General features: G+C 41.1%; 1 protein-coding gene and 1 long non-coding RNA gene across 15 annotated transcripts in view; one reads left to right on the top strand and one right to left on the bottom strand.

The window, feature by feature from the left end:
- Nucleotides 1-26760, top strand: part of kiaa1109 (KIAA1109 ortholog) — an 82355-nt gene that overhangs the window by 50509 nt on the left and 5086 nt on the right. For 5 of the 14 annotated variants that reach the window (XM_032500047.1, XM_032500049.1, XM_032500046.1 and 2 more), the window contains 33 exons: nt 564-808; nt 1256-1361; nt 1939-2036; nt 2240-2428; nt 2552-2720; nt 3208-3419; nt 4974-5057; nt 6034-6232; nt 6572-6631; nt 6798-7024; nt 7934-8110; nt 8700-8830; nt 9193-9316; nt 9444-9556; nt 10035-10125; nt 10518-10577; nt 12465-12730; nt 12911-13126; nt 13422-13602; nt 13682-13871; nt 14193-14354; nt 14508-14647; nt 16124-16319; nt 17310-17510; nt 17715-17891; nt 18465-18602; nt 19813-20058; nt 20284-20437; nt 22836-22993; nt 24107-24296; nt 24731-24948; nt 25355-25606; nt 25736-25939. In XM_032500047.1, the coding sequence (XP_032355938.1) occupies nt 564-808; nt 1256-1361; nt 1939-2036; nt 2240-2428; nt 2552-2720; nt 3208-3419; nt 4974-5057; nt 6034-6232; nt 6572-6631; nt 6798-7024; nt 7934-8110; nt 8700-8830; nt 9193-9316; nt 9444-9556; nt 10035-10125; nt 10518-10577; nt 12465-12730; nt 12911-13126; nt 13422-13602; nt 13682-13871; nt 14193-14354; nt 14508-14647; nt 16124-16319; nt 17310-17510; nt 17715-17891; nt 18465-18602; nt 19813-20058; nt 20284-20437; nt 22836-22993; nt 24107-24296; nt 24731-24948; nt 25355-25606; nt 25736-25939 (5574 nt within the window). The remainder of the gene's footprint in view (nt 1-563; nt 809-1255; nt 1362-1938; nt 2037-2239; nt 2429-2551; nt 2721-3207; nt 3420-4973; nt 5058-6033; nt 6233-6571; nt 6632-6797; nt 7025-7933; nt 8111-8699; nt 8831-9192; nt 9317-9443; nt 9557-10034; nt 10126-10517; nt 10578-12464; nt 12731-12910; nt 13127-13421; nt 13603-13681; nt 13872-14192; nt 14355-14507; nt 14648-16123; nt 16320-17309; nt 17511-17714; nt 17892-18464; nt 18603-19812; nt 20059-20283; nt 20438-22835; nt 22994-24106; nt 24297-24730; nt 24949-25354; nt 25607-25735; nt 25940-26760) is intronic. The other 9 variants (XM_032500053.1, XM_032500052.1, XM_032500048.1 and 6 more) reach the window with 9 other exon arrangements.
- LOC116669941 (uncharacterized) lies at nt 11432-26221 on the bottom strand. Its single transcript, XR_004326916.1, has 3 exons — nt 26210-26221; nt 17246-17247; nt 11432-11506 (listed from the first exon to the last, which is right to left on the bottom strand). It is a non-coding gene; the product is annotated as an uncharacterized LOC116669941 (long non-coding RNA).

Below are 26760 nucleotides of genomic sequence, written 5' to 3'. Positions count from 1 at the left end.
AAACATGAACAAACACAAACAATGAACGCCACAGAACTTTCTTTTGTTATCCAGTTTGACAGTCAGTTATAACAGCAAAAGAACAAAAATAAACTACTTTAAGGGTTTTACTATGTGGTATTGGATTGGTGCATAAACTCCAGTACGTACCGATACCAGCGTTTTAGGCAGTATTGGTCGATAACATCCCTAGTCTCGGACTCGCTAGTATTTGGACTTAGATTTGTCTCTGCCACTGGTCTTGCCAAATATTGCTTTTGGTCTTGACCAATCCAGGTGTCTTTATTATGTTTATAATAATATTGGAGGGAAAGTAAAACAATGGCCACCTGATCACACACTAGATTATCTTGATACTGTCAAGCATAAGACTTGTTTTTCTGTCCTGGACTTGGTCTTGTCATGGACTTAACTAGTCCTGGTCTTGGACTTGTCTTGTACACTTGAAAGGTGGACTTGACTACAGGCCTGACTCAAACCCTGGACCTTCTGCGTCACGACATACACCTCTATATACATGCGCCTGCTCTACCAACTGAGCTAACCTGGCTTTTTTTCTTTAGGGGCACAAACCAGTTTCACCTTTGAGTTGCCAAGCCACAAGCTTTGCTTCCAGTCCAAAGTGTCCCCAGTGGACATGTCCACCATGCCGCCATCAGCCAGCCTCACCCTGCCTCCAGTCACCATGTCAGGAGAGTACATTATGGAGGACCACGAGAGCCACTCAGACCAGGGCTGGGCACCTGACGACTTCCCTGCAAAGCAAGGAAACTACCTCCAGGGCAACTACCTGCGCTGTGTAGCTGAGGTACGAGGCTCCAGGACAATAAAAAATTTAATTTCATTTATTATACAGGAAAGTTAAAAACTAATATTAAGGTACAATAAAAACGGGCCTGACCCAGTTTAAAAACTGGTTTCCAGCAGGTTCCTGTTCTGCAGAAACATAGAACTTTGAACATAGTTATGGCATATGAGGACAGAAACATTTGTACAATAGCATGGGCTAGACAGACATAGAAAACTAAAAACAAACCATACAGAAATGCAAGCAAGACTTGGACCATACATGAACAATCGATGTGTCCAAGTGTAACTGTTAAGAAGGAACAGCTTGTATGCCTTTTTTAAATTTGTGATGGATGGTAGTGTTCTGATGTGATGGGGAATGTCAAATAAAAGGTATATAGATGGATTAACGGAGCAGCCAGTGTTGCTCTTAACTTGCCGCTCACTGATCTTCTCTGATGCGCAGATTGGTTCATTTGAGCACAACCTGACCACAGACCTGCTCAACCACCTGGTCTTCCTGCAGAAGGTTTTCATGAAGGAAGTCAACGAGGTCATTCAGAAGGTCTCAGGTACTTTACCAAAGACCAAAATACACTTTTACATAGATATTTTCTTCACAGCAAACTTACCTCATTAACACCTTGTAAGATAAAACTTATCAACTTTACCTCAGTATCTTTTAAACTTGTGCAAAACTATATCCTTTTCTTTGCTGCTGTAATGGCCCAGTTTTCCCTCTCAGATCAATAAAGTTAATCTAGTTTTAAAAATCTCCCTGTTCCCAACAGTATTCTATAGCCTATAGCTGCTACTTCAGTCAATAAAAACTACTTTCTTCCCCTCACAAAACAATGCACAAGGCACGTACACAAATCCAGTCTTGTTCATTTCCTCAGCAGTATTGATTTTAAATAGTTTAACTCGCTAAGCTTGAGCAAGGTACATTGCCCAAGAGAGAGAGAACTTGGAGTTTTATGCCATTGTAAGGTAAGAATAATGAGAATGGTAACTATTCACATCAGGGTCTTTAAATTTAGTAGCACTGGGACATTTCAGCCAGATATCAGGGCTGACATACAGTGTATAGGTATACAGACAGTCTGTGTGGGCTTGTAAGGTTGACTTATTTTCTCTCTATACATGCAGGAGGAGAACAACCCATCCCACTGTGGAATGAGTATGACACCTCAACAGATGCAGACAAGCCAAAAATCCTGCTTTATTCTCTCAGCCTTATGTTCAAGGTATTTCATGTTCAGTTTCTTTCAGCATGGAAAACCAAAGTAGCATATCAGTCACAGTGGCCAAAGCCACCAAGTCAAGTTTCTGGTCCAAGCTTTTTGTTGTTTTAAGTAAAAAAAAAACATTAAAGGGGTTCTCTCTAGAGACCTCTGTTTAAGTTTGAGTCTCGGTTAAGCTTTTTAGGATGTTGTTCATTTGTTCACAGGGAATCCAGATGACCGCCACCACTCCTTCTATGCGAGCTGTGCGCTTTGAGACAGGCCTCATCGAGCTGGAGCTATCTAACAGGATCCAGTGCAAGGCTCAGCCCGGTGGCAGCAGCAGTTACCTAAAACTGTTTGGCAAATGTCAAGTAGATCTCCACCTGGCTCTTGGACAGATAGTCAAGCACCAGGTACAGATCGGCCTCATGAAATAAAAAAAAAAATGAAATAAAATCTCTCAGGTTTATGTCTAGAATTGGCTTAAAGATTACAGTAGATAGCTATGTGATGCCCTTTCTCCCTTCACTTTACAGGTGTATGAAGAAGCTGGCTCAGACTTCCACCAGGTGGCGTACTTTCGAACCCGGATCGGTCTGCGGAATGCTCTGCAGGAGGAGATCAGTGGCTCCTCCGACAAGGAGGCTGTCCTCATCACGCTCAACAGGCCGATCGTTTTTGCCCAGCCAGTAGCATTTGACAGAGGTTCAGTTTCAGTTTCTCTGCATCAGACAAATTTTTATAATCGAACAACAAGTTATTTGCTGAATAACAATACAAATCCATGATGAGAAAGGAGCTGGATGAAGACAATATGTTACAGCCCCCTTTTCACATAATACAACAAACAGAAATAGATAGACTGTCGTTCAGTTAACAGTTACACATTGACATAGAAAAAAGTAAATGTCAAAGCTCGTCCTGTGTATCTTAACATAACTTATTCACTTTGTTTGTTGACACTAAAGATATCATCAACATAGCAGCTTATGAGCCCATAGTTGCCGTTAAGTATTCTACCTTTTCAACACTGATTGTAAAAGAAGGATGGCTCAGTGACGAAATTGCAGCCTTTTTTCACACAAAACAAATAACAACCACTGATGGCTCTAAATCTAAATGTGACTTTGTTTACATGACCTACAGGATGTAATTCTAAATTCTTTCTACCCACGTGTTTGCCCTCCTGCAGCTGTGCTCTTCTGGCTGAACTACAAGGCAGCGTATGATAACTGGAATGAGCAGCGCTTGGCCCTCAACAAGGACATCCACATGGCCACTAAAGAGGTGGTGGACAAGCTGCCAGGCATCCAGCAGACCTCAGCCCAGGCCTTCAGCACCCTCTTCCTGCAACTGACTGTCAACGACCTGGGCATCTGTCTTCCTATCACCACCACATCCCAGGTAATCTGCTATGCTTGTTGGTTTTGATATTCCAAAGTTAATATTATAGAACTGTAACATTTTTACATTTTAACTTCCGGATGTAGAAATCCAAGTTCAGATATCAGAGTTTCTACTGATATAAACAATAGCAGGATTGCAATTTGTTGGCTTTAAAGTCATAGAGTTAAAAAGTTCACATTTATTGTGATTTTTTTCTTTTATTGAAATACCATGGTTACATGTTTAGCAGTGTTTCACTATTAGGCAAATAAGCCATGGTTTAGCATATTAAATGATTATTGTTTTAAAAGCAAGTTCTTTTTTTGTCTTGTCAGTAGTTTTTATTGAAACAAAAGCACTTTCATTATGAATCTAATTCTAACTTAGGAAAAGTAAAGCACACAGGAATTTTTTGGGGGCTTCTTTTGTCAAATTGTTAATTCACATCATCCCCTCTTTAAAAAAAATAAAAACTAGATATATCATTATCTCCATCAGCACTGGGCACCATTAACTGTACCAGTGTTTGACATTCACTTTGCTTTTTTAACATTTATTGCCTTATAATCACAATTGCATTTTTGTTCTTTACTAAAAGAACAATTTCTCTGTTTTAGTTTGGATATCAGTGTTTCCCCTAGCTAAGCTGTTAGTAATCTGCCCCACCGCAAACCTTCATTTCCCTCAACAACTTCTAAAATGTACACTTTTAATGCAAAGCACACAACCGCTGATATGACACACATAACACTATAACAGGAACATGCTGGCTGGCCTGTAATAAAATGGATTTTAACTGTACCATAAAGTCAGTTAAATGTGTTTTAAGAGAATAATGTCAGTGGTGTGTTTGTTTTATTTGTCTTATTTTTGTATGATGACAAACCATCCAGAAGACGTGCACCAGTAGTACTTATTTTTATGTGCCATTTTAGTACTCCTCAGACTTAGCTACTAAAAGGTTTTGCCAGTTTTTTTATGTTTATTTATATGTAAAATAATTCAGAATGGCTTTGTTATTGTCATTTACATAAATGAAAATATTATTAAAGGTCCCATGACATTTTTTAACATTAATGTGGGTTCACCCAGCCTTCCTACGGTCCCCCAGTGGCTAGAAATGGTGATAGGTGTAAACCGAGCCCTGGGTATCCTGCTCTGCCTTTAAGAAATTGAAAGCTCAGATGGGCCGAATCTTGACCCTTATGAGATCATAAGGGGCAAGATTACCTACCCTTTCTCTGCTTTGCCCACCCAGAGAATTTGGCCCACCCATGATAGAGAGACCTCATGCCCCATCCCCCCCCACCCCGATATTCCGATATGGTACTAGGGGACCACTAAGTCCTATATAAAAGCATCCAAAGAGCACCATGTCATGGGACCTTTAAAGTTTTATTTTAGATTAAAATATTAACATGACCACCCCTACACAATAATAGAAAAGTTTAGGGGAAACACTGGATATTAATGAATGTTCATATGGGTTGTCTTGTTACACTCCAATACTATACTACAGTATGTCCATAGAGACAAGATATACCAGCTGTTATGTCACGCTTATTTCCATAGAGAGGACAAGTACCAGTTACGGAGGGCATCAACTCTGAAGCTGGGGCCAGCACATCAGTAGGCCGGCCTAATAATGCACGAAAAGTAACCTACAATTTATTACATCTCTTGTGATGGCTTGTTGTGGGACAATGACTTCCTTTGATCAGTACTTTTCCATGCCACAACCACACTGTATCAGAAGTGCTCTTTTTTTGTTTAGTAATGGCAGGTCACACCACTTTGCAACCATCAAATTGCTAGCATAGCAACTAATCAAGCTTGAGCTTGTGCCTGAGGTTTTTGGGGCTTGTACTTACTTCCTACTAAAAAGAGATTATGCCAGTTGGTGTCCAGAGTATTACTTTTCTGTTGTTAAAGTGGAAACAAGGACATAGGCAAATTAGGCAAATCTTTCATGAGACTGCCATGAAATTGTTTAAAACTGCACACACAATACCAGATGTAATGACCCGGTGCAGTGGTGCGCATGGCAGGCTTGTGTCTATTCTTGAAGGAGAAAGCATTTGGAAATTACCTGGATTCCTGCAGTATAAATTCCAAAACTGCGGTCTGATTTTGATCCAAGTCATAATAATAGATAACCGGTTAGTTGGGAGGTAAACATGATTTGACCTGTTTCCAGAAATGACTGGGATGATGATCAGACCTGCTGTTTTTGTGTTATTTTTTCTAAAGTAATCCAGAAATTCAGGGAAATATTTCCCCCAATCCTACAATTAAACACAATCTTAACAACCTGAGAAGGTTGGTAACATTTCACTCATTGGTGTATTTATAGCAGCAGTGCTTATGTCTGTCATTTTTGGAATCAGACAGAATTGTTTAACAGTTTTGCAAAACTATAATGATCAGCAGTGAAATCTACCAATTAAAGCTGTTGTTAAAATCACATAAAAATCACTTAGCATTACAAGTGCATATACTGCATATACAGTAGAATGAATTGTTACCAGCTTACTCTACCTTTTCCAAACAAATGAAAGTGGGTTCTTTTCCATGTACTTAACCCTCACTTGAGGCCTGGGTAACCCCCCCCCTCTCCCTGCCCCTCTGCCAGGCCAACCACAGCATAGATTTTGACACCGGCTCAGCTATGGTGCTGACCATTGAGAGCACGCTGATCACCGCCTGCTCCTCAGAGTCCCTGGTAAGCAAAGGCCACTTCAAGAATTTCTGCATCCGCTTTGCCGAAGGCTTCGAGACCTCCTGGGACGACTGGAAACCTGAAATCCGAGGGGATACGGTCATGAATGCTTGTGAGTGACGCATTATATTTATGTGCAAATATTTTCTCACATGCAGTTCATTTTGATTTAGTTTAATCACATTTAATACTAAGCCTTGATTGACTAAAGAAAGGTAAATTGTTCAAAACTAAATATAGAACCATTTATTCATATTATCTGTTGCAAGTAGAATTTTAAACACATACTTAATAACAGGTTAATTGAGTCTCTTTTCACATATAAATATGTGATTAAGGACCCAACTTCAGTAGGTAGAAACTGCTATTCTTATGTAACTTTCAATGCACCCAACTTCTCTAAAATAGTGACTGGCTGTTGCCTGTGTGTCTCTGTGTTTGATCTTTATAGGTGTGGTACCTGATGGTACATATGAAGTATGTTCCAGGACTATAGGGCAACCTTCTGCAGGCAAGTTCTTTCTGGTCTATAAAATATGGATCACACTCAAGAGCTGCACAATAATTATGAGACAATTGTCTGAACATTTTTATTCTGGCATTCATTTTACTTGCGTCCTTTGCCGTTCTTTGTCTCCTCTCCCTCCTGGCTTCTCCCACCTCCTCCTCAAAAACAGAGAGCAGTAGTGCCGGTACCTGGAATCTGAATGTGCTTTGGAAAATGTGTGGTATTGATGTTCACATGGATCCTAACATTGGCAAGCGCCTCAATGCGCTGGGTAACACACTGACATCACTGACAGGCGAGGAGGATGTGGATGACATTGCTGACCTAAACTCTATCAACATGGCCGACCTATCAGATGAGGACGAAGCCGACTCCATGTCACCTACCATCCACACGGTCAGTCAATATTGGGTTTATCTACATAATCATTCTTTTTGGGCTATTGTGTAAATGATATTGTATATATGATTGTATTGATGATGGTGATGTAATGTTTACAAAAATATGCTGTCAAGAGTAGATCACATGTTCTGGTTCGTGATTCCACTTAGGAAGTTCTCGGACAATATCTATTCAATCAATTTCTTTAGATTTGGAAGTTATTAAAGAAAACACAGACCATAAATAGTCAACTTCAGCTGTAGCGCTTACTACTGGTCATTGCCCCAAGTTAAAAAAAATAGTTAATCACTTTGGCAATTATGCTTAACCTTGCTGAAGGTTAGATGGCTATATTGATTCCACCCTTTAAATATTTTTGTTGGCTTTAAGGCTACAGTCAGAAGACTGATAGCTTAGCTTAGCACAAAGGCTGGAAATAGAGGGAAATAGCTAGCCTGGCTCTGTCTGAAGGTTACAAAATCCGCCTACCAGCAACCTTTAAAGCGCCAGTTTGTGGTTTTATGGAGGGATTTATGTCTCCACTGGTTGCTTGGCAACCTTACAGGGATGACAATACTTTGTTTTTGTACAGGTTAAATACATTACATTACATGTGTTAGTTTGTAAGCTTTAGAAATGCTGAGAGACAGATTTAGTCACCTTTGGGCAGACTTTATGCTAAGCTAACTGGCAGCCCATTGTAGCTTTACTTTTAACAGACATGAGAGGGGTATCTATCTTCTCATCTAACTCTCTACAAGAAAGCCATTTTAAATTTTTCAAAATAACCAACTACTCCTTTATCTCTTCAATACCTTTGAACAAATCCTACCTGGCTTACCTTAAAGTTTCAGAAGGTAAAGTCTGAACCGAGTCGTCCATTCTTCCACCTCTCCATCCATCTGTCCCTGCCGTTGTTTACAGAGTCCAGGAAGCCAGTTCAGCCCTCGGCTGACCTTAAGGAAGCGTCTGGTAAACCACATCCTGGGCCTCAGCCCCAGGCCTCAGAGTGTGTCTGGTCCAGCTGACTACTTAAACTGTGCATCGCCTTGCCTCCGAGCGGGCAGTGCCAGGGCCCAAAGACCTCTCTCCTGGGCCTGTGTATGTAGCCACCCACAGTGTAAAACTTCTTCTTTGGGCTGACAAAATCACTTGCAAGTTGGCGTTACATCTCAATCACCTGCAGATAGAAGATGAAGGTTGTTGATTCCAAAATGCTGAGCAATGCTATTTTACGGCATGCTTTGACTAAATAGCATTGTAATGGAGAATTGTGTTGCTTAGCATTGGATTCCACTGCCCTCCTCATTAAGATGGGTGAAAAGAAATAAATTACACAATTCCCTGTCGCATTAGAGCTTTTATTTTTCCCTCTTGCACTTTGAGTGAAGTGGAATGGTGATGGTGGTGGCGGTGTTGTCTCCTGGTTTGTGACATTCTTTGTTTTATGATGCCTGGTGTTTGAATTCGATTGCATATAATGTAATGGACATGAATCATAACAATCAAAAATAACTCCTCTTTAATCAGACAGATTTGGGAAAAGATGCATTCTTATTTACAGCAGCTGCCTGGTGGAAATTCTTCATACAAATGTTTTTTGGGGTTTGATCAGCAGGGTTGTTTCATTCTGTCATCAGTTTTACCAGATAAATATGTGGTGGTGTGTATCATTGCATTGACCCAACAGGAGACGATTGACCCTAGGAGGCAGGCTGCGATGGGGAACCAAGTGATTGACCCTCGTAGGGGAAAATTCACCAAAAGGGTGGTTGACATCAGAGAGCTGAATGAACAGGCCAAAGTCATCGACGACCTAAAGTAAGATTCCTGCTTACTCAATTGTTGATTCTCATTCTGTATGATGTAATAGCCTGTACTGCAATTGTACATGGTAACATACAATGAAATTTGGAGAGCTTTTCTGTTCAGTGAATGACAGTTTTAACAATAAAATCAAGACAGTACATCACATACATTCAGGTTAATCTTAACTATAAAGCAAGGAGTCTCTGCGTATGTCTGGCCCTTTGATTTTCACAACAACCGTTCATCTGATCAACTTCACACTTGGCGGGTGTATTGCTGATTTTCCAAGGAAATGCAGTGTTGAATAATTCTAGTGCTGTTGAAGAAATGTCTGTTATGTCAAAACGATCTACATCCTCTTATCTTGACCACAGGAAATTGGGGGCCAGTGAAGGCACCATCAACCAGGAGATCCAGCGCTATCAGCAGCTGGAGTCTGTGGCCGTCAACGACATCAGGAGAGACGTCAGAAAGAAACTGCGTCGCTCCAGCATGAGGGTAAATGCTCTTCTATTTACCTTCCTGAATTATCTATGTATTCACCAAAAAGTTTGGACATTGTCAAATACTATATTTCCTGTCTTACTTTACAAAAACCTAAATGTGTCTCATTGTTCCTTGCCAGGCGGCCTCTCTGAAGGATAAGTGGGGCCTTGGCTACAAGCCAAGCTACAATCGCTCCAAAAGTATCTCAGCGGCTGCAGGCCGTCCCCCTCTGAAAAGGATGGACAGACAGAGGTAAATCAAACAAAAAAACAAGGGCAGGGGTAGCCACTTTCCCTGGTATATTATTATTATGGAAATGACACTGTTAAGGGTGCTTCATCCAGCATTTACTATAAACAAACCAGACCAGCTAACCTCTGTCTAACACCACTGCTGTCAGTGTTACATGTTTTTGAAACACATTTCCCATTAACCTTCTGACAAAGAAGATGCGGTCTCATTTGTTTATAGTAATTATGCAGATCATTTTGAATTAATGTAGTAACGATTTTGACACGCTGTAAGACCTTTAGCAAGGGGAAAACATTAACTCTAGGGAAGAATAAATGAGTAGAAATAACTGGAAATAAATCTGATTAGTAACAATTTGTGCTTTGAGAGGTGTTCACTTACAGTATTACCTGTAACCAACAATACTGTAGAGTATGTTGTAACAATGTCACTTACAACGTTAAGCATTTGCGTTTATATCACCTTACTGTGTCCATAGTTCCAGAATAGGGGATGTGGATGACCTACCAGATATGCGCGTGGATGCGCCCTCTCCTGGACCCCGGGTCACCTTTAACATCCAGGACACGGTAAACATCTTTCTAAAAACCTCCTACGTATCTCATTTACTGATGAAACAGAAAAGCCTTTAACACATTCACATTTTTGTTCACTATGTACAGATTTCATGGCACTGTAGCAAATAGGTTTTTAACACATTCTTTGTTACCAAATCAGTAATTAGGGCAATGATAGTACAATGAAAGTTTTAGTTTTGTACTTCTTCATGTTGACAGTTTAAAGATCACCATCTCATCCTTCATGCGTCTCTGTAATGGATCTTCATACAACATATTTCCATTGTACTTTGACTCATAAGATGTCATGCGGTCATGGGCTTCTAAAGGCAGCTCAAAGGGAGAGACCTTTATGCTTTATTCTGGATGAGCTCCTTTTTAATAACTCTTTTGTTCAATTGAAGATAAATAATCAGGCCTTGGAAGCGGCACATGCACCTGTCAGTCCAGAAGAAGTATTCAAGGTATATGGCTCAAAAGATGAAATGTAACAAATTGAAAATACCTAACCAACACCAACAAATACTTCTGTTTCCTCTTCTTCTCTGCAATTGCCTTGAAAGTGCCGATAGGCAATCAAAACAGGGTGATGAAATACTAGCCTCTATGGAGATATACATGCAAATGAACCCACTGTTATTCAATATAATATATATTAAACAACAGTGGCTTCATTTGCATAATAACTTATTGTAATCCTGCTCTTTGTGTCCCTACTTGCACTACGATTTATGTGTTGGCACATGTGCAACAAAATAAAAATGTATGTTCTACTGTCTTTATTACTACTCAGTGGATAAATACCAGCAGCATTCCATCAAACAGAGATTTGTGAGATAGCAATTTGTCACTAACACTAACGCAAAGCATGCTTTCAGAATAGTAATTTCCTTGCATAATAAGACTCACCTTTGAATCCAAGTTTATGGTTGGACTGCGGACTAATGAATTATGGAGTCACGTATTCTCACCCTGTCTTGAAACTGTATGAATAACCAAATCAGCTCGTTTTCAATCTTAATATATTGACTGATTTCTAACAACTATGCATGGGTAGGCTCTAAATCACAGACTGTCCGCTTCTGTTTGTCAAAACAATAGTTTCTCTCTCACAACCATCAATATCATATCAGATACAGATTATAGATGGACATAGATCCAGCTTTAAAGATCATTGGTGCATAATTTAAAATAGCAATCATGTGGTGTAATTACCATAAAGAAAAAAGTTTTATGACTAAATCTAGTTTGTAAACTTAAGACTAATTAAGACGGCACACCTTAAGACAGCACACCTTATTGACATTTTTATCTCCCTGAAAGTCTGAAGGGCTTAGGAGACTGTTTTGGGCTTCAGCAGAAAGAGGGGGAGGGACTAAGAAGTTGTTGATGTCTTTCAATTTACAAAGTGCTTCACCAGAGTTAAATTGTTAAAATTAAGACCAAAATACAGTAAAAAGAAACCAAACACAGTAAAATAAAACTTTTAAAATTGCAACCATGAGACAAAGACCAGTTTAAATAAGTGAGTTTTCAGATGCTTTTTAAAAGCGCTGTGTCCTGATTGAATGTTGATGTATCTATCTGAAGTGGTGTTTCCTGCTAGAATGATCCAATAGTTTTCAAAACCTAATACCTCCAATATTCACTCTTTGACAATGACAGACCCAGACTGACCCCGCTTAAGGCCACATGACTGAGTTTGCTTGGTTTGTCAGTCCCTCTGCCTTAACCTCCCATATACTCCCAGTCAGTGGAAATAAACAACAATTAAAGAGAAATATTATTGTTGCTGGGGTGACCCTTTTTAAGTCCACATCTGGTCTGTCTGTATCTTTCTTTGGGATCTGTTGTTACTGTTGGCAATGGAGATTTCTTTTCCCAGCTGTCAATAAGAATAGTGGACTTGTATACTTGAATACTTTCTTGGGCATCTTTCCATTGGCCCCTTCTTGAGAGTGTGTTTCTCCTTTTCTCCTGTCAGGGTGGCACGTTAATCTCAACTTCGTCCTTGTCTCCCACTGTCTCTTTTTCATTCCTTAGAGAAAGTGCATGTGACCTCTCAGCTCCCGTGGAAACTGTTGTAGGCTGGTAGTGTTCTGTCATTGGACATGTCATAAAACTAGACATATAAACTGCTGTGAGATTTGATTTCAGCATTAAAGTATAGACTACATAGGATAAATAGAATACAAAATAAATGCCTTGTGGTCCAACTAACAGAACACTATCTCCTTTAAAGTTATGACTTCTTGGCTACCTTCCTATTTAAGACATCATGGTTTTAAGTAGGAAGAGTTCCATTAAAACTGTCTACTTGTGTGAGTTTGACACTCTGTTGTTCTATGAAGTTTCCTGAGGAGACAGAGGTGGACCCGTTGTCAGTCACCATTGATGAGCCATCCCACCCTCATCACCTTCATCTTCATTATCTATCCGTTATCGAGGGCCAGCACTCAGTTTTCAGTGCCCCTGGCACCCCTGCTGTCTTCTCACCCACACTTCCCTTCCAGCACGACGACATACGGCGTGATGACTTGTCCTCTTCCTCCTCTGAAGACTCCGAAAAGGAGGACGAGTTTGAGCGGGAGAGAGTGTCGAGCTATCGAAGGCCTTTGTGAGTTGTCTTTGTATTTTTCTGCCTACTCAAGCATTCTTGTGATGAATGTTAGATGAAAGGATGCACCAATTATCTCATGTTTGCAATTGCTTCTTTTATAATTTGTTTTGTGTACTATGAATAAAGATTTACGGTGTTCAGCATTCACTAAACATTCCCTTTCTTCTGTCTTCTCAGCCAAGCATCTCACAGAAAGCCCTCAGGGTTTTCTGCGGTGAGTCAACTGTTTAGCGAGCGCTGGCCGAGCACACCTGCCAACCGCAGCTTTAGTGGCCCAGCAACTGAAAGAAACATTGACTTTGAGCTGGACATCCGTGTGGAGATCGACAGCGGGAAGTGTGTCCTTCACCCCACTACTCAGCAACCAGAGCATGAGGACAATCCCCTCAGGAGGTATGGTGAAATGCTCATATGTTGTTCTGGTAACTACTGTGAAGTGAACAGATATTAATTTAAAGTCTGACTCACTTTTACTGAAATTGTTTTTTTTTTAACACGTAACCAGTCACATAAACTCAAATAAATTATGAAATACTCCGGAGATTTGCCAGATGTAATGTTATGCTCTAGCTTTCCGTCAGTGCATACAGGAACAACAATTTTCAATAGGCAGACAATTAAACAGAAAAAGGCATAAGCACATCTTCACATAGGAGTCTCTGCCCCCCCCTCCCTTTGGGTTTTGTAGGAGCTGCGAGCGCAGCCTCCGGAGTCTTGACCAGGAGTCTCCCCCCAAGAAGAAGAAGCTGCAGACCACCTACACCTCCACCACGCATCTCTTAGCTGGCAAGAAATGTCCCTCCTCCCTGCAGACCAAATCCAATGACATGGAAACCACAGTCTTTTACATTCCAGGAGTAGACGTCAAGGTCAGCTTCTCGCTTAGTTCAAAATTGTCCACACGTTTTTTTGTAATTTATGGTGAGTTCATTTTTTTCTTTCCCTCAGTTGCACTACAACTCCAAGACACTGAAGACTGAGTCACCCAATGCTTCGCGTGGATCCTCGCTCCCTCGCACTCTCTCCAAAGAATCAAAGCTGTATGGTATGAAAGATAGCGGCCCTCCCAACCTACCCAATGCAGTCCAAAGCAAGACTAACTCGCTCCTTCCTCCCCCGCCCCCACCTATTCCATCAGGTACTGAGCATTCTCTCGATTTTCCTTGCATGCCCAAGCACCATCTGAAACACTGATACTAGTGCCGCGGCTCTCCGATCTGATGATTTTTAAATCTAGTTGTGGACCCACCAAATCAAATGCATGTGATGTCATCCTTTTATTTTAAGGCATGAATCCAGAGGGCACCTTTGATCAAAATGGGCTCGTGCATATTGATGGAAAAAACAGACTCATTAATATGGTTGCAGTTTATTTAAAGTTTAAGAAATCATCTTTCAAAGGTGTTGTCAAGATATAGTTCCGGCTACAGATGCTTTAAACTCCTATGTGTCTTTGCAGCCAAAGGTAAGGGCAGTGGTGGGGTAAAGATGGCTAAGCTGTACGCCTGGGTGGCCCTCCAGACTCTGCCAGAGGAAATGGTCATCAGCCCCTGTCTACTGGACTTCCTGGAAAAAGCACTGGAGACCATTCCTATAACTCCAGTGGAAAGAAGTTATGCAGGTTTGTTTGTTTACACCATCTAATCTTAATGGCTCCTGTTCTCACAGGGACTTTTCTTCTTGCGTCTCTGCCATCCATTAGTCTTGGCAATGGGAGACTAGCCATTCATAGTAAACTCTTGTTGTGTCTCTGTCTTTGTGTACCTCCTATCAGCTGTGGCTACCCAGGAGGAGGACATGGGCCAGTTTGATACAGTGGAGCAGCTGGAGGAATCCACCACCTCTCTAGTTTCCTCTTCCACATCGGCCTACTCCTCCTTCCCTGTGGATGTGGTCGTCTACGTCAGAGTTCAGGTACTGACAACCTGACTTGAATTTTTACAGTTTATCAGTTAAATATTTGTTGTAAAGACATTTGCGACATTAAATAGTAACACTAACAAAATAACCTTCTCCCCTGTCTCTCATAATAACTATTGTACTTGCTATTAACAGTATATTATCCAAATATCTGTGGCTTCCCATTAGACATTCTTAGATTCTGGGGGAAATGACAGAGATAAAATACCATACAACTCGCAGGAACCTTATATCCGAGTGTCCTATATTCTATATGTTGTTTATTTACTTAACGTATATTACTTAACGTACCTTTTTCCAAAAAGCTATTATTTTTGAACATTGATCCATATCAAATGATCCACACGCTCTCCAACATATCTGATGTCTATGTAACTGCTTTCTCTATGTAACATTTACCTTTCACATTTTTTTAATAATTGCAGGTCATTCAAATCTGAAGCTATTTATAAATAATTGTATGTAAGCCATGGACATTATGTTTTTAATGTTTCTTTTCAGTATATTTATTTAATATTGTCAGTCCATGTTTGTCATCTATGAACTTGTAAAGCCAAAACCTTTAGACATGCAGTTATACCTTAAGCGTGATTTATGGTCCTGCAGAGGCTCCACGCAGGTGTGTGTGTGTGTGTGTGTGTGTGTGTGTGTGTGTTAGAAGCGAGTGAGAGAGTGACAGTGTTGCTTCAGAGCAAGTGCAGGTGTCTCTCCCTTGCTTTCTGACCACCGTGAGAAATCTGCCTAGCAGGAAAAGTGAACCCTCTCTTTGTTCATGTTGGTTACGGAAAAGGAAACTAGGAAATAGAGCCAGACCAAAATATGAGCGAGCCGAAATTGGGCATTTTCCAAACTATCAGTGTCGGCATTTATAATGGCCGATACTTGAATATTTAAAAAATAATACTAAAATGGACAAAACAATTGTCAACCATGTTATGAGTGTTGAAATTGCAAAGTTTGTCCCCCAGAGGGCGCTCTGCAACATCCCTATTGGCAACGCTCCTTAAGTTTCATAGCTTAAGTTTGTATTTTTTATACATTTTATTTATCAGAACTTTAATATATTTTGATGTTCTTCTGTTCTATCATATTATTTTAGTAAGAACTCATAAATAACGACAAATAACTAACGTTAGGGAAATCTGTTTATGTTTTGTTACATGTTTCAGGATATATATTTTTTTACATATAGTATATATTGGCCGATATCCTTTATCGGAATTTCGGATTTTTAAATCACTAAATATTTGTATTGATATCGGCTTTAAAAATCCTTTATCAGGGTCTACTAGGAAATGAGTAGGGGGAAATGCAACAGCTGAGCCATGGGCGTTGCCGCAACGTGTAGTTACATTTTTTGAGAGGTACACATCATTCTACGGCGTTGGGTCCGTGTCTCCACATACCTACATACAGAGCCACTAAGTGAGAAATTCAAAGCAAAACAACAGTTACCATCTGTGTTTGCAGCCCTCTCAGATTCGCTTCAGCTGCCTGCCAATGTCCAGGGTGGAGTGTATGCTCAAACTGCCCTCTTTAGACCTGGTCTTCTCTTCTAACCGTGGAGAACTGGAGACCCCGACAGGAACCAACCCCACTGACGGACCTCACCCCCCCTCCTCCACTCCACCAGGGCAACATATCCCCAAACCACCTCCCAGCAAAGGTATGTGGAGCATGTCTAGTGGAAAAACGTCGTACATGTGCAGAGACGTGTGAAGAGCAAAACTTTCTCAAGTCTATCAAACACAGTGAGCATGTCTAGTCACTTCATGCCATGTCCGGGCTCTGTGTGATTTAATGTTGCTTACACAGCTTGTTCTCATCCATTTATTACTTTGCTCTCCAGTCTGTCTGTCATGTTTCATTTATATATTTTTTTTATATATATTGCATCTCAGTTTATAATTTGTATTTAGTCCAGTCTTATCTACAGTAAATGTACAGTTTGTTTCAAAGCCAAAAAAGATGCATTTAGCACGTTTTAGTAGACATTTAGATCTCTATTCTAATTAGGTTATCTATTATTAAACTTTTATTATTTATGCCAAATGAAGGCTACTGATGGGTATCCTATTTTTAGTAAATTAAATGGCTACTTCCTTGATGTGATGCTGGGTTCCGAACTTTTTAGTTCTGTTTTGTGTGTCGTGTGGTGTGTGGTGTTGTGGTGTGTGTGGGGGTTGTGTGTGTGTGTGTGGGGTGTGTGTGGGTGTGGGTGTGGTGTGTGGGTGTGTGTGTGGGTGTGTTGTCTGGGTGGTTGTGGGGGGGTGGGTGTGGGTTGTGTCGTGTGTGTGTGTGTGTGGTTATCTAAAGATGAATATAAATGAATTGTATACATGTAGGGCGTCAGGCATGTGCACTGTAGTCCACAACAGTTAGAAAATGACCTGTGCCAGCTTTACACAGAAGTGTTCCACACATTACAAGTGGGTTCAGCCAAAGAAATTGCCTTTAGATTCACTATAAAACATGTTTCCTGTGTGAAAAGACAAATTTTCAATACAAAGTATTGATACTTTGTATTTCATACAAATTTCATACAAAGTATCCGTACAGGTATAATTTTTTTGGAACAATACCCAGCCGTACTACTGAATGTGACTACGTGTCTTACCTCCTCGGTGTTTTCATGCCCTCCTCTGCGTTCTTCCAGCGTCTCCGTTGCTGGGGAGCCCTCTGGGCAGGAGCCGCCACAGCAGCAGCCAGTCGGACCTCACCGGCCCCCCCATTAACTCCTCAGGTCTCAGCTTCACTGCCTGCATGTCAGACTTTTCCCTCTATGTCTTCCACCCCTACGGCGCCGGCAAGCAGAAATCTACTGTTACAGGCCTGGCCCCGGGCCCAGGCCCATTAGGTACGGGAAGGGAAAAGTTCTTTTAATTTTCTAACATGCTTATAATACAGGGCTGCAGTTTCTAATGTTACTGCTGATAACAAGTTATTTTCTTCCTTTATTTTTGGATATGATACGTACAAACGTGCTAGATCTAGTGGAGTTGGCAATACCCATGTTCCAAGTTTAGCGACCGTCATGGTTATCGCTCTTTTTCCATGAAAGGTACAGTGGACGAGGAGCCTTCTTCAGTTACAGGAAGAAAAGACTCTCTGAGTATCAACCTGGAGTTTGTGAAGGTCAGCTTATCCAGGATGAGGCGCACTGGAGGCCCCACCTTCATTGAAAGCTTCATTCCTGCCAAAGGTGGCAAAATGGACACAACCCTCATCAACATCTCAGGTATGTTGTCGGCCCCCAGAAAAAGGTGTTCCTCTGTGAGACATGCAATACATTATTCTGACATCTCCTGTTTAGTCTGTCCAAAATTCAGAAGACCTGGAATATAGTTTGTAAAGGTTTATTTTCAGGCCGGGGTAGTCAAAGAATTTAATAAATTCCCAGCAGAAAGTAAGGAATATTAGGGAAATTTTTAAATCGTATTTGAGGTTATATACAACTCCCGGTGTAGATTATTTAGTGGGATATGAAATAAATGTTTAGACACAGTCATTGAAGTGTAACAGGAGCACTGTGGAGATGTGATATACCTATCACGGTGAGTCCATAAAGGGACAGCTAGATAGAAACGAGGCTGGGAGCGTGATAGATAAAAAAAAATGCACCTTTCTAATCTCTCAATGTCAGGATGCATTAGTGCTTATTAGGGGTGTGCAAAAAAATCGATTCATATTCGAATCGCAATTCAAGCTCTACCAATTCAAAATCGATTCATACACCCCTAGTACTTATAGCATATTCTGCCAATTGTCTTGTACTATAGAACCTTGAACAAACAGAATGTTCTTCCCTTAGCTGTGTGTGACATTGGCTCGGCTTCCTTCAAGTACGACATGAGGCGACTGAGTGAGATCCTGGCCTTCCCGAGAGCCTGGTACCGCCGAAGTATTGCCAGGCGTCTCTTCCTGGGAGACCAGACTATCAACCTGCCAGGTGACTTTCTGCCCACTCAGTGGCTTTGGTCTGTGTTATGATTGGTTTGTCCAGTGTTGCATAAGTATGTTTTTACCACTCTATTGTTTTGTAGAAAATAACAACCAGCTGTTGTGTCAGCTTTTACTGGGCAACTACCACAAAAAAATGAGCTTTTCTAGCCACTGAGCATTAAGTATTGATGGAATTACATTAAATTTAACGCACCATTGTGACAAAAAGAGAGCTGAGTCAGGAGGCAAAGCTCTCAATCTACCGTTCAGTTCAAGCGGCCAAAATGGGTTTCCTCAGGAGAGTGGCTGGCGTCTCCTTTAGAGATAGGGTGAGAAGCTTAGAGTAGAGCTGCTCTTTCACTTCAAAGGGAGCCAGTTGAGGTGGTTCGGGTAATCTGGTAAGGATGCCTCCTGGGCGCCTCCTTAGGGATGTGTTCAAGGCACGTCCAGCTGGGAGGAGGCCTTGGGAAAGACCCAGGACTAGGTGGAGGAATTATGTCTCCAACCTGGCCTGGGGAAGTTTGGGGTCCCCCTGCTGGAGCTGCTCCCCCTGTGACCCAATACCGGATAACCTGACAAAGATGGATAGATGGATGGAATTGCTTCCTTTTAACAAGGCCCTTATAAATGAGATATGAACTAAAAAATTAAAGGAGAGCTGGGCAATGTGGATGAATTCAAATGTCAAATATTTCTGACCAAATACAGTGATGTTGATATTGCAGCGATATTGTAGGGTTGACAATTGGTGCTTTCATTAAATATTAACACAATGAGAGTTTTGATATATAATCCCCAATAATGTGGATACAGTGACTAAGTGGGTAAAGGCAAATTATAAAATAGCTCGTAAGTCTGGTAAGTTCAGAAAAAGATATCACTTTACTGTAATGCAGTCTTCAAAACTAGGAAAAGACAACACTTGTCATATCACGATATTACAATATCCAAAATGTGAGACAATATCTGGGCAAATATATTGAAAACAAATATCAAAAAGATGTACAACAAGGAATTCAATAAAATGTTAAAAATACATTCAAATCATTGTAGATATACGGGTACATAAAAATGAAATGAAAGGTGATACAAGGGCAAAAACAAAAGCTAGAGGAAGTCATAATGATTGTCCACAATTTTTGAAAAAGAAATGTTTTGATTTTAAAAGTGGTGATAGAGCCTGCTTCTCTGACATACAACCTTTTCCCGTGCTTTAGCCTCTGGCCCCGCCACCCCAGACTCGGTTGAAAATGTCACCCAGCATCTGTCCCCCGAGTCCAGCCGGAAAGCCTACTGGAGGACTTGGGACGGCAGCACCGGCACACAGCACATGCCCCAATCCCCCAACGTCTTTTCAGAGCACTCCACTGGAAGCAACATGTCCCCGGGCGGCCTGGGCCACCTCAAGTCCCCTGCACCTGGACGCACCAGGAGCGTGTCTGATTCCTCTGCTCCTCGGAGAGGTGATTACAAACACTCTTGCCATTCACAGAGGGAACTCAAACAAAAATATCCAAATACCTTGTGCTGTAAGTCAGGTGAGTTTTAATACAAAAGCACAATTCAGATGTCAAATAACAACGTAGAAACCATCAAATTCCAGTGGGGGAAAAATGCAATGATGACTTGTACAAGACATAATTTATCTTCTACCCCCTTTCCTCTAATCTTCGTTCATTCTCGTCTAGACTCTGTGACCAAAACATCCACCCCTTCCTTCAGTAAGAATGGTAAAGCAGCAGGTCAGCAGGGGGCGCCATGGGAGACGCTGGTGGTGTTCGCCATCAACTTGAAACAGCTCACCGTCCAAATGAACATGAGCAACGTCATGGGAAACAATACGTAAGTGGTCACAGTTTTTGCACCTTTTTTTTGTAGATACTTTCAATACAAATTACAACAGGAGTTAAATGAGAAGGTCAATACCAATCTCAGACAGTAGAGTGGTATCAGTCTTTTCATCTAACTCTTGGCACGAAAGTGAATATGATTATTTTCCAAAATACCAATCTATTTGTTTAAGGGTCACATAAATAAGAGTAAAAAATGGTGCTAAGAGTGTGCTGCAGGATTCGGTCCTAAAACCTGGAGTGCGTTTTTGCACTCCGAATGTTGTCTGGAAGTCAATGGCTTTTTTTGAATGTTTTTTGGTGAGATGCCTGAAATAAGGACTGTGGTTAACACAATGCTAAGAGATTTTTCTGCAACATAAAATACGTCGGTAAATACCCTCACCCGTGAAGCTTGTACGTGTCTTTTAAAAAAATGCAGTTGCTAACAAGTGGCTAGATGAAACTACAGTCGTTGTTTGGGACATTAAACGCCACCGTCAGATTATTGATGGTGTGAAGTCCAATGCAAAAATCTTATTGGCTTTTTGCGGCTGTGCCACAGATGGTAAGAGTGGTCGCCTACCGATCGGAGGGTTGGCTGTTCGATCCCTGGCCCTGCAGTGTAATGTCAAAGGGTCTTTGGGCAAGACACTGAGCCCCTAATTGCTCCCGATGCTCCATTTACATTTTTGTCGAGGGAACCAGGGAAATGCTAACTTCTAGGTCAGGAGCGTCAAACATGCAGCCCGTGGGCCAGAACCTTCCCGCCAAGGGTTCCAATCAGGACCACTGGATGATTTTGAAGTGTGGAAATTGCAACAAAGTAATTGATTACAATTCCATATTGACCACTTTAATTTCAGAGAATATCCAAGTTTGTTTTTTCATCAATTTTAGAAATTCTAAATATTTTTCTTGGAAAATTACCTCTTTTCCTAGGTCCGTAACATTTTCCCCCCCCTCCCCTCCCCACCCGTCCTTAGAACGCTGTTGTAGCAGAAGCAACTTGCATTTACCAACATCAAGCTGACAAGAAACTCTCTGGCAGATAAAGTGTCTGATTTTTCTGGCCCATTTCAGATAATTTTATGTGTATGTGCCCTATGAACTAAAATGAGTCTGATACCCCTGTTCTAGGTTTTCCAACAAAAATGCATCATCCCTGCAGCACTCTATAGTTTTTATGATGGTATTTTAGGATACGAAATATCCCTATATTGTGAACTTTTTTATTTATTCCTAATATTTTATACACACAAAAATATAATAGAGGATGCCATAGAAGCAACATTTATACATAAACTGACATCAGTATTTCCACCCTCAGGGCTTTGGGCGTATAGATAAATCCTCTGTGTTGCTTAAAATTGGCCTCAAACTTAAATGTGAATGTAATCCGGGTAAATGAGTGCATCAGGGATTCATGTCAGCCATTAAAGCTGTGAATGACAAAATAATCACTATATTTAGTCAATGTGATTCCTGCTCCAATCACATTATCTAATACTGTCTGGAAAACACTGTTTAAATGAGAAAGAATCACTAGAGAAGTAAAGGTGAAGAATGCAAATTTAAGATAAGAATGTTATTGACTAAGCTGGACATTGTCAGCATCCTTTTATTAGAGTAATCAGCTGCTACATGTACACTGGTGTAGAAATATGTGTCTCTGGCGTCTCCTTGCTGCAAATTGCACTTTTATCTCCTGCTACACAGACATTTCAGCACTTATGGTCCTTTATTGCCCACTCTTATGGGCTCAATTCATCTGTCACCCACTGTTGTAATTCACCGGTCACTAGGATATGCGGTTGAACTTTCATCTCTCCAGTTAAGGTAGAACTGCAGAAAATCCTGCTGAATCATTGACAAACACAACGCACTTCTAACCATGGCAGTACTGTTTTATGAGCTCTGCATCATCATAAAGGAAACAAAATATCTTCTTCTCTGGAATTGTGTGGGCTCTTTGAGCAGAACATACGTCTTCTGCCTCTTACTCACCAAGTCATCGTACACTAGGGCTCTCTCGCTAGTTTAAATTATTTAAGTATATATTTCCGTCAAAAAAACATTTGTTCATGTGTGTAGAATGAAAAGTATTTACAGGAAAATCCACAAACCTTAGGCATTAGCAAATTGCATAATAATGACATACTGTACATGTGTGTGATTAACATGTTGAAATCATGACTAAAGTACATGATGACATGTTTGTCTAAAAACCTGGCCTGTTGACTTCACATTTACTCCGCACGTTTTGCAGGTCTTTGCCTGTTCAGTTACCTGTGTTTCTTCCTGGACAAGTTCTCATCATGAGAGCCATTCATGTTTCATATAGAGCACTTCTTCTTCTACATTATTCAGCAGCGTTTCAGGAGCGCTCACAGTTGTGTTTGTCCCAACAGCTGGACAACCAGCGGGCTGAAGAGTCAGGGCCGACTGTCTGTAGGCAGCAACCGGGACCGAGAGATCAGCATGTCTGTCGGCCTCGGACGCTCCAAGCTCGACTCCAAGGGCGGAGTGGTGGGTGGCAATATAGACGTGAACACCCTGGAGATGGTCTGTAAGTAAACAAAGCATTGACTGTTCTGACATCTGGTGTTTTTCTGCAACTCGTTAGCAGCTCTTGTTTACAGCAGACTGTATTTTTGATATGGATCTGAGCCAGAGTCCACAACACTGGGGGCTGTGCAGTGGTTAAATACTATAATTTTTTACACTTAATGGTAAAAATATACTTTATTTTACATAGATTGCATTTGGTGCTTAAATAATCTAATAAACAACATATTTACTTATTAAATACATATTTTTTGTGTGATCAAATCTTTTTTATTTAATTGTTTGTCAGTACAAACCGTGACAAACAATTACAAACAATACACTGAGAGAAAAAAATAGAGAGGAAAGACGGGAGGGAGGGAGACAAAACAACACAAATAATATATACATCTGTAAATAAACAAATAAATAAAAACTCTTCAGACCTGTGTATGTGAGTATTCCTTGTGCTATATTTCTCTAATATAACATCTCTTCCTAACTGGACGTGATGCGTTTAAGCAAACATTAGATGGTTTCAGTTTTTCCCAATGAAGATGCTTGTTTGGAAAACCGCTTGCCCTGGCTCTGTTTCTGCACACTTGCTCAAGCTACCAACCTATTTTACTTTGATCAAAACCAATGCTGACGTCCTTGACGTTTCCGTTTTCCCTCCAGTCAAAAGTTGAGAAGAAGCACATCTTCTATGTTCCACAGCTGAGGAAACTAATACAACTTGAGAAAATTACGTTAGTTCTAAATAAACTGACACTGAGATGTGACACTGTTCAACGACACTTTTGTATGTTGCAGATGGAACTTTTTATAGGTTTTATACGTTATATACCTTTATACATTATATTATTATTTTTTGGCCCAAGAATAAGATTTGCATTTGATAAGTAAGTAAAAAACAATTTGGTTTCATCTTAATTTGACATCACCTTAATCTTTGGCAAGACAACTCATGAGTGAATAGTTTTGCTATTTTCTGGATAATGAGTCCCGGTGCTATGAGTATTAGCTAGTTTGAATAACCCTGTTTCTTTTTTCTCTCCTCCAGCTTGATGGCCAGGGAACTGTGTAAGTGGTCCCTTGACGCTGCGGTGTTAACCAGTTACTGTCTGTTTTCTAGCCCACATCTCGGAACACCCCAACCAGCAGCCCAGCCATAAGATCCAGATCACCATGGGGTCGACAGAGGCGCGTGTGGACTACATGGGCTCCAGCATCCTGATGGGAGTTTTCAGCAATGCTGACCTGCAGCTGCAGGACGAATGGAAAGTCAACCTGTGCACTGTTGACGCCAACCTATCAGAGAAAAGGTGTGAAATGATGTCGGCAGAGGCTTAATACTTCTGGTTCTTTAAATATACCCCACTCAATGGAATGCCAAGTGTTTTTCTCTATGGGCAATTTCAACACCAGTCTTCTTCTTCTTCCGTCCTTTTTTTTGAGTGTTTCACGTCACCTAGTAAAACTAATTCCTCCTGGATTTAGATAGACACAAATATCTGCATTAAGATCATGTGAAGACGCAGGTTTCTTGAGACCTTCTTTCTGGGTTTTCCTAATTACTTGGCAAGCCAGTGTAACAAAATGATGATACAGATCTGTCATTCCAGATGCAGTGGTGTTTAATCTACACTATTACCATTGGATTTGTGCCTTCCTTTGCTGTTTTCTACAATCTGACCAGTCTTAATCTTCCTGTTTCTCACCTTTTCCCTCTCCATCTTTTCTCCGTCTGTCCTTCCAGTGAAATCTTCGTCCATGGAGACTTGCAGTGGGACATTTTCCAGGTGATCATTTCACGCTCCACCACACCAGACCTCATCAAGATTGGCATGAAGCTGCAGGAGTTTTTCACTCAGCAGTTTGACACCAGCAAGCGAGCCCTTTCCACCTGGGGGCCTGGTCCCTACCTGCCCCCCAAAACCCCCGTCATCAACGCTGAGAAAGGATCTGCAGAGCTTTGTAAGTGTGCCTTTTTTCCCCTATACTGCCGGGAGAAATATTTAATGCAGACTGTGGCATAATAAGGTATGCACAGCGAGTGTCTTCGGCAGTCGTGCTGGTAATAGGAAGTGAACTGATTGGTAACTCTAATACGTTTAATTTGTTGAAACAGTTTAAAAGGTAGTTCAACAACTGAATGTAATCAAACGAGATGATTAAAAACTAATGAAAGGCGCGAACAGCATACATTTAAAAAAGAAAAAAAAGAGTGGAGGCTATAAAAGGATCAAAACAACATAATACACAATCCTGTTAGTCCCAGCAGCATGCCTCATGTTCAGGTCAGGATTGATTTGTCTGCCTACATCCCCCCAGCCACCCCTCGCTTCTCATTTTGTGTTTCCTAACCGTCTTTGTCACACAGACATGGATGCAGCCCATCACCGCCACTGGCCCGGGGTGCTGAAGGTAATCGCTGGCTGCCACATCTCCCTCTTCCAGATGCCTCTGCCTGAGGACGCCGTTCAGCTGGGCGGTTCAATGAGCCTCCATGGCAATCACATGACGCTGGCGTGCTTCCACGGGCCCAACTTCCGCTCCAAGTCGTGGGCTCTATTCCACCTGGAAGAGCCCAACATCGCCTTCTGGACCGAGGCACAGAAGATCTGGGAAGACGGTGAGGCAAAATGTTTATCGTATAAATAGTATTGAAAAATGATTACATAATAAAAATAAACGTTTTTAGCACTGGGTTTGGCCCCTGTAATCCCCTTTTAAACCGACTTCATGTTTCTGTCACATCCAGGCTCCAAAGATGATTCTACCTACATTGTTCAGACACTGGATTTCCATCTTGGTCATAACACTATGGTGACCAAACCCTGTGGTGCACTCGAAAGTCCAATGGCCACCATAACCAAAATAACCCGGCGGCGGCATGAAAACCCCCCACATGGAGTCGCAACAGTCAAAGAATGGTTCAACTATGTCACTGCCATGAGGAACGAAGGTAACCTTCTTTTTTTTTTATCCATGTAAACCATTTATTTTGTATCTCTTAGTCATAATACATAGGTACTGAGCCCCCTTGGGGTCAGCTGAGAAAAAAAAAAAACATGCGCACAGAATGAAAATCTGTGCTCTCGGTTTTATAAACGTGATCAAAGTAGGAAAGATAATCACAGATTCAAACTTCTGGGATTTTTTACTCTATAGCGAAAGGATATAAAATCACAAATGACGCATCTATCCTAACGTAATAAGGTTAACAATGAGCAACAAAAAAAATGTCTTATCAAAACGAGCCGTCCTCCAAACTGGAGAAATAAGATTGGTCTCTAGTAGCTGCCAGCGGTGCTTAGGGGCCGTCTATAAACTACAACACCGACACAAAAATATCTATTAATTTAGTGATATTAAATAAGCTAGTGTCTCCAGAGTTACCTCAATTATAACTTTTCCCTTCCTAGTTGTAGTACAACACATCCTTTAAAAACATATGTTGTCTACATGATGAATGAAACGGGATCTCTGCACGACGAGTGACAAGGGAATCTAAAATTCTTACTTACAAACCAGTTTACAATCTGTTTTCCATTGTTCTGACACCCCGTATCCCCATTCTTCATACACCTGCTTACCAAAGCTTTGCTTTGCGCGTCCTAATAGTAGTTACTGCTGGGGATAAGATTCAGATAGACTGGGGGAGTCTGGGGGAGTCTGAGGGAGTCTGAGGGAGTCTGGGGGAAGTTTTCCCATCAATGTGGGGCGTCTGTGACTCTAGTGGTAGAGCGGTCGCCTGCCGATCGGAAGGTTGGTGGTTCAGTCCCT

Source organism: Etheostoma spectabile, chromosome 20 (assembly GCF_008692095.1).
Source record: "Etheostoma spectabile isolate EspeVRDwgs_2016 chromosome 20, UIUC_Espe_1.0, whole genome shotgun sequence".
NCBI lineage: Eukaryota > Metazoa > Chordata > Actinopteri > Perciformes > Percidae > Etheostoma > Etheostoma spectabile.
Note: the sequence above shows the minus strand (reverse complement) of the source record. Positions and strands in the feature narration are given on the sequence as shown.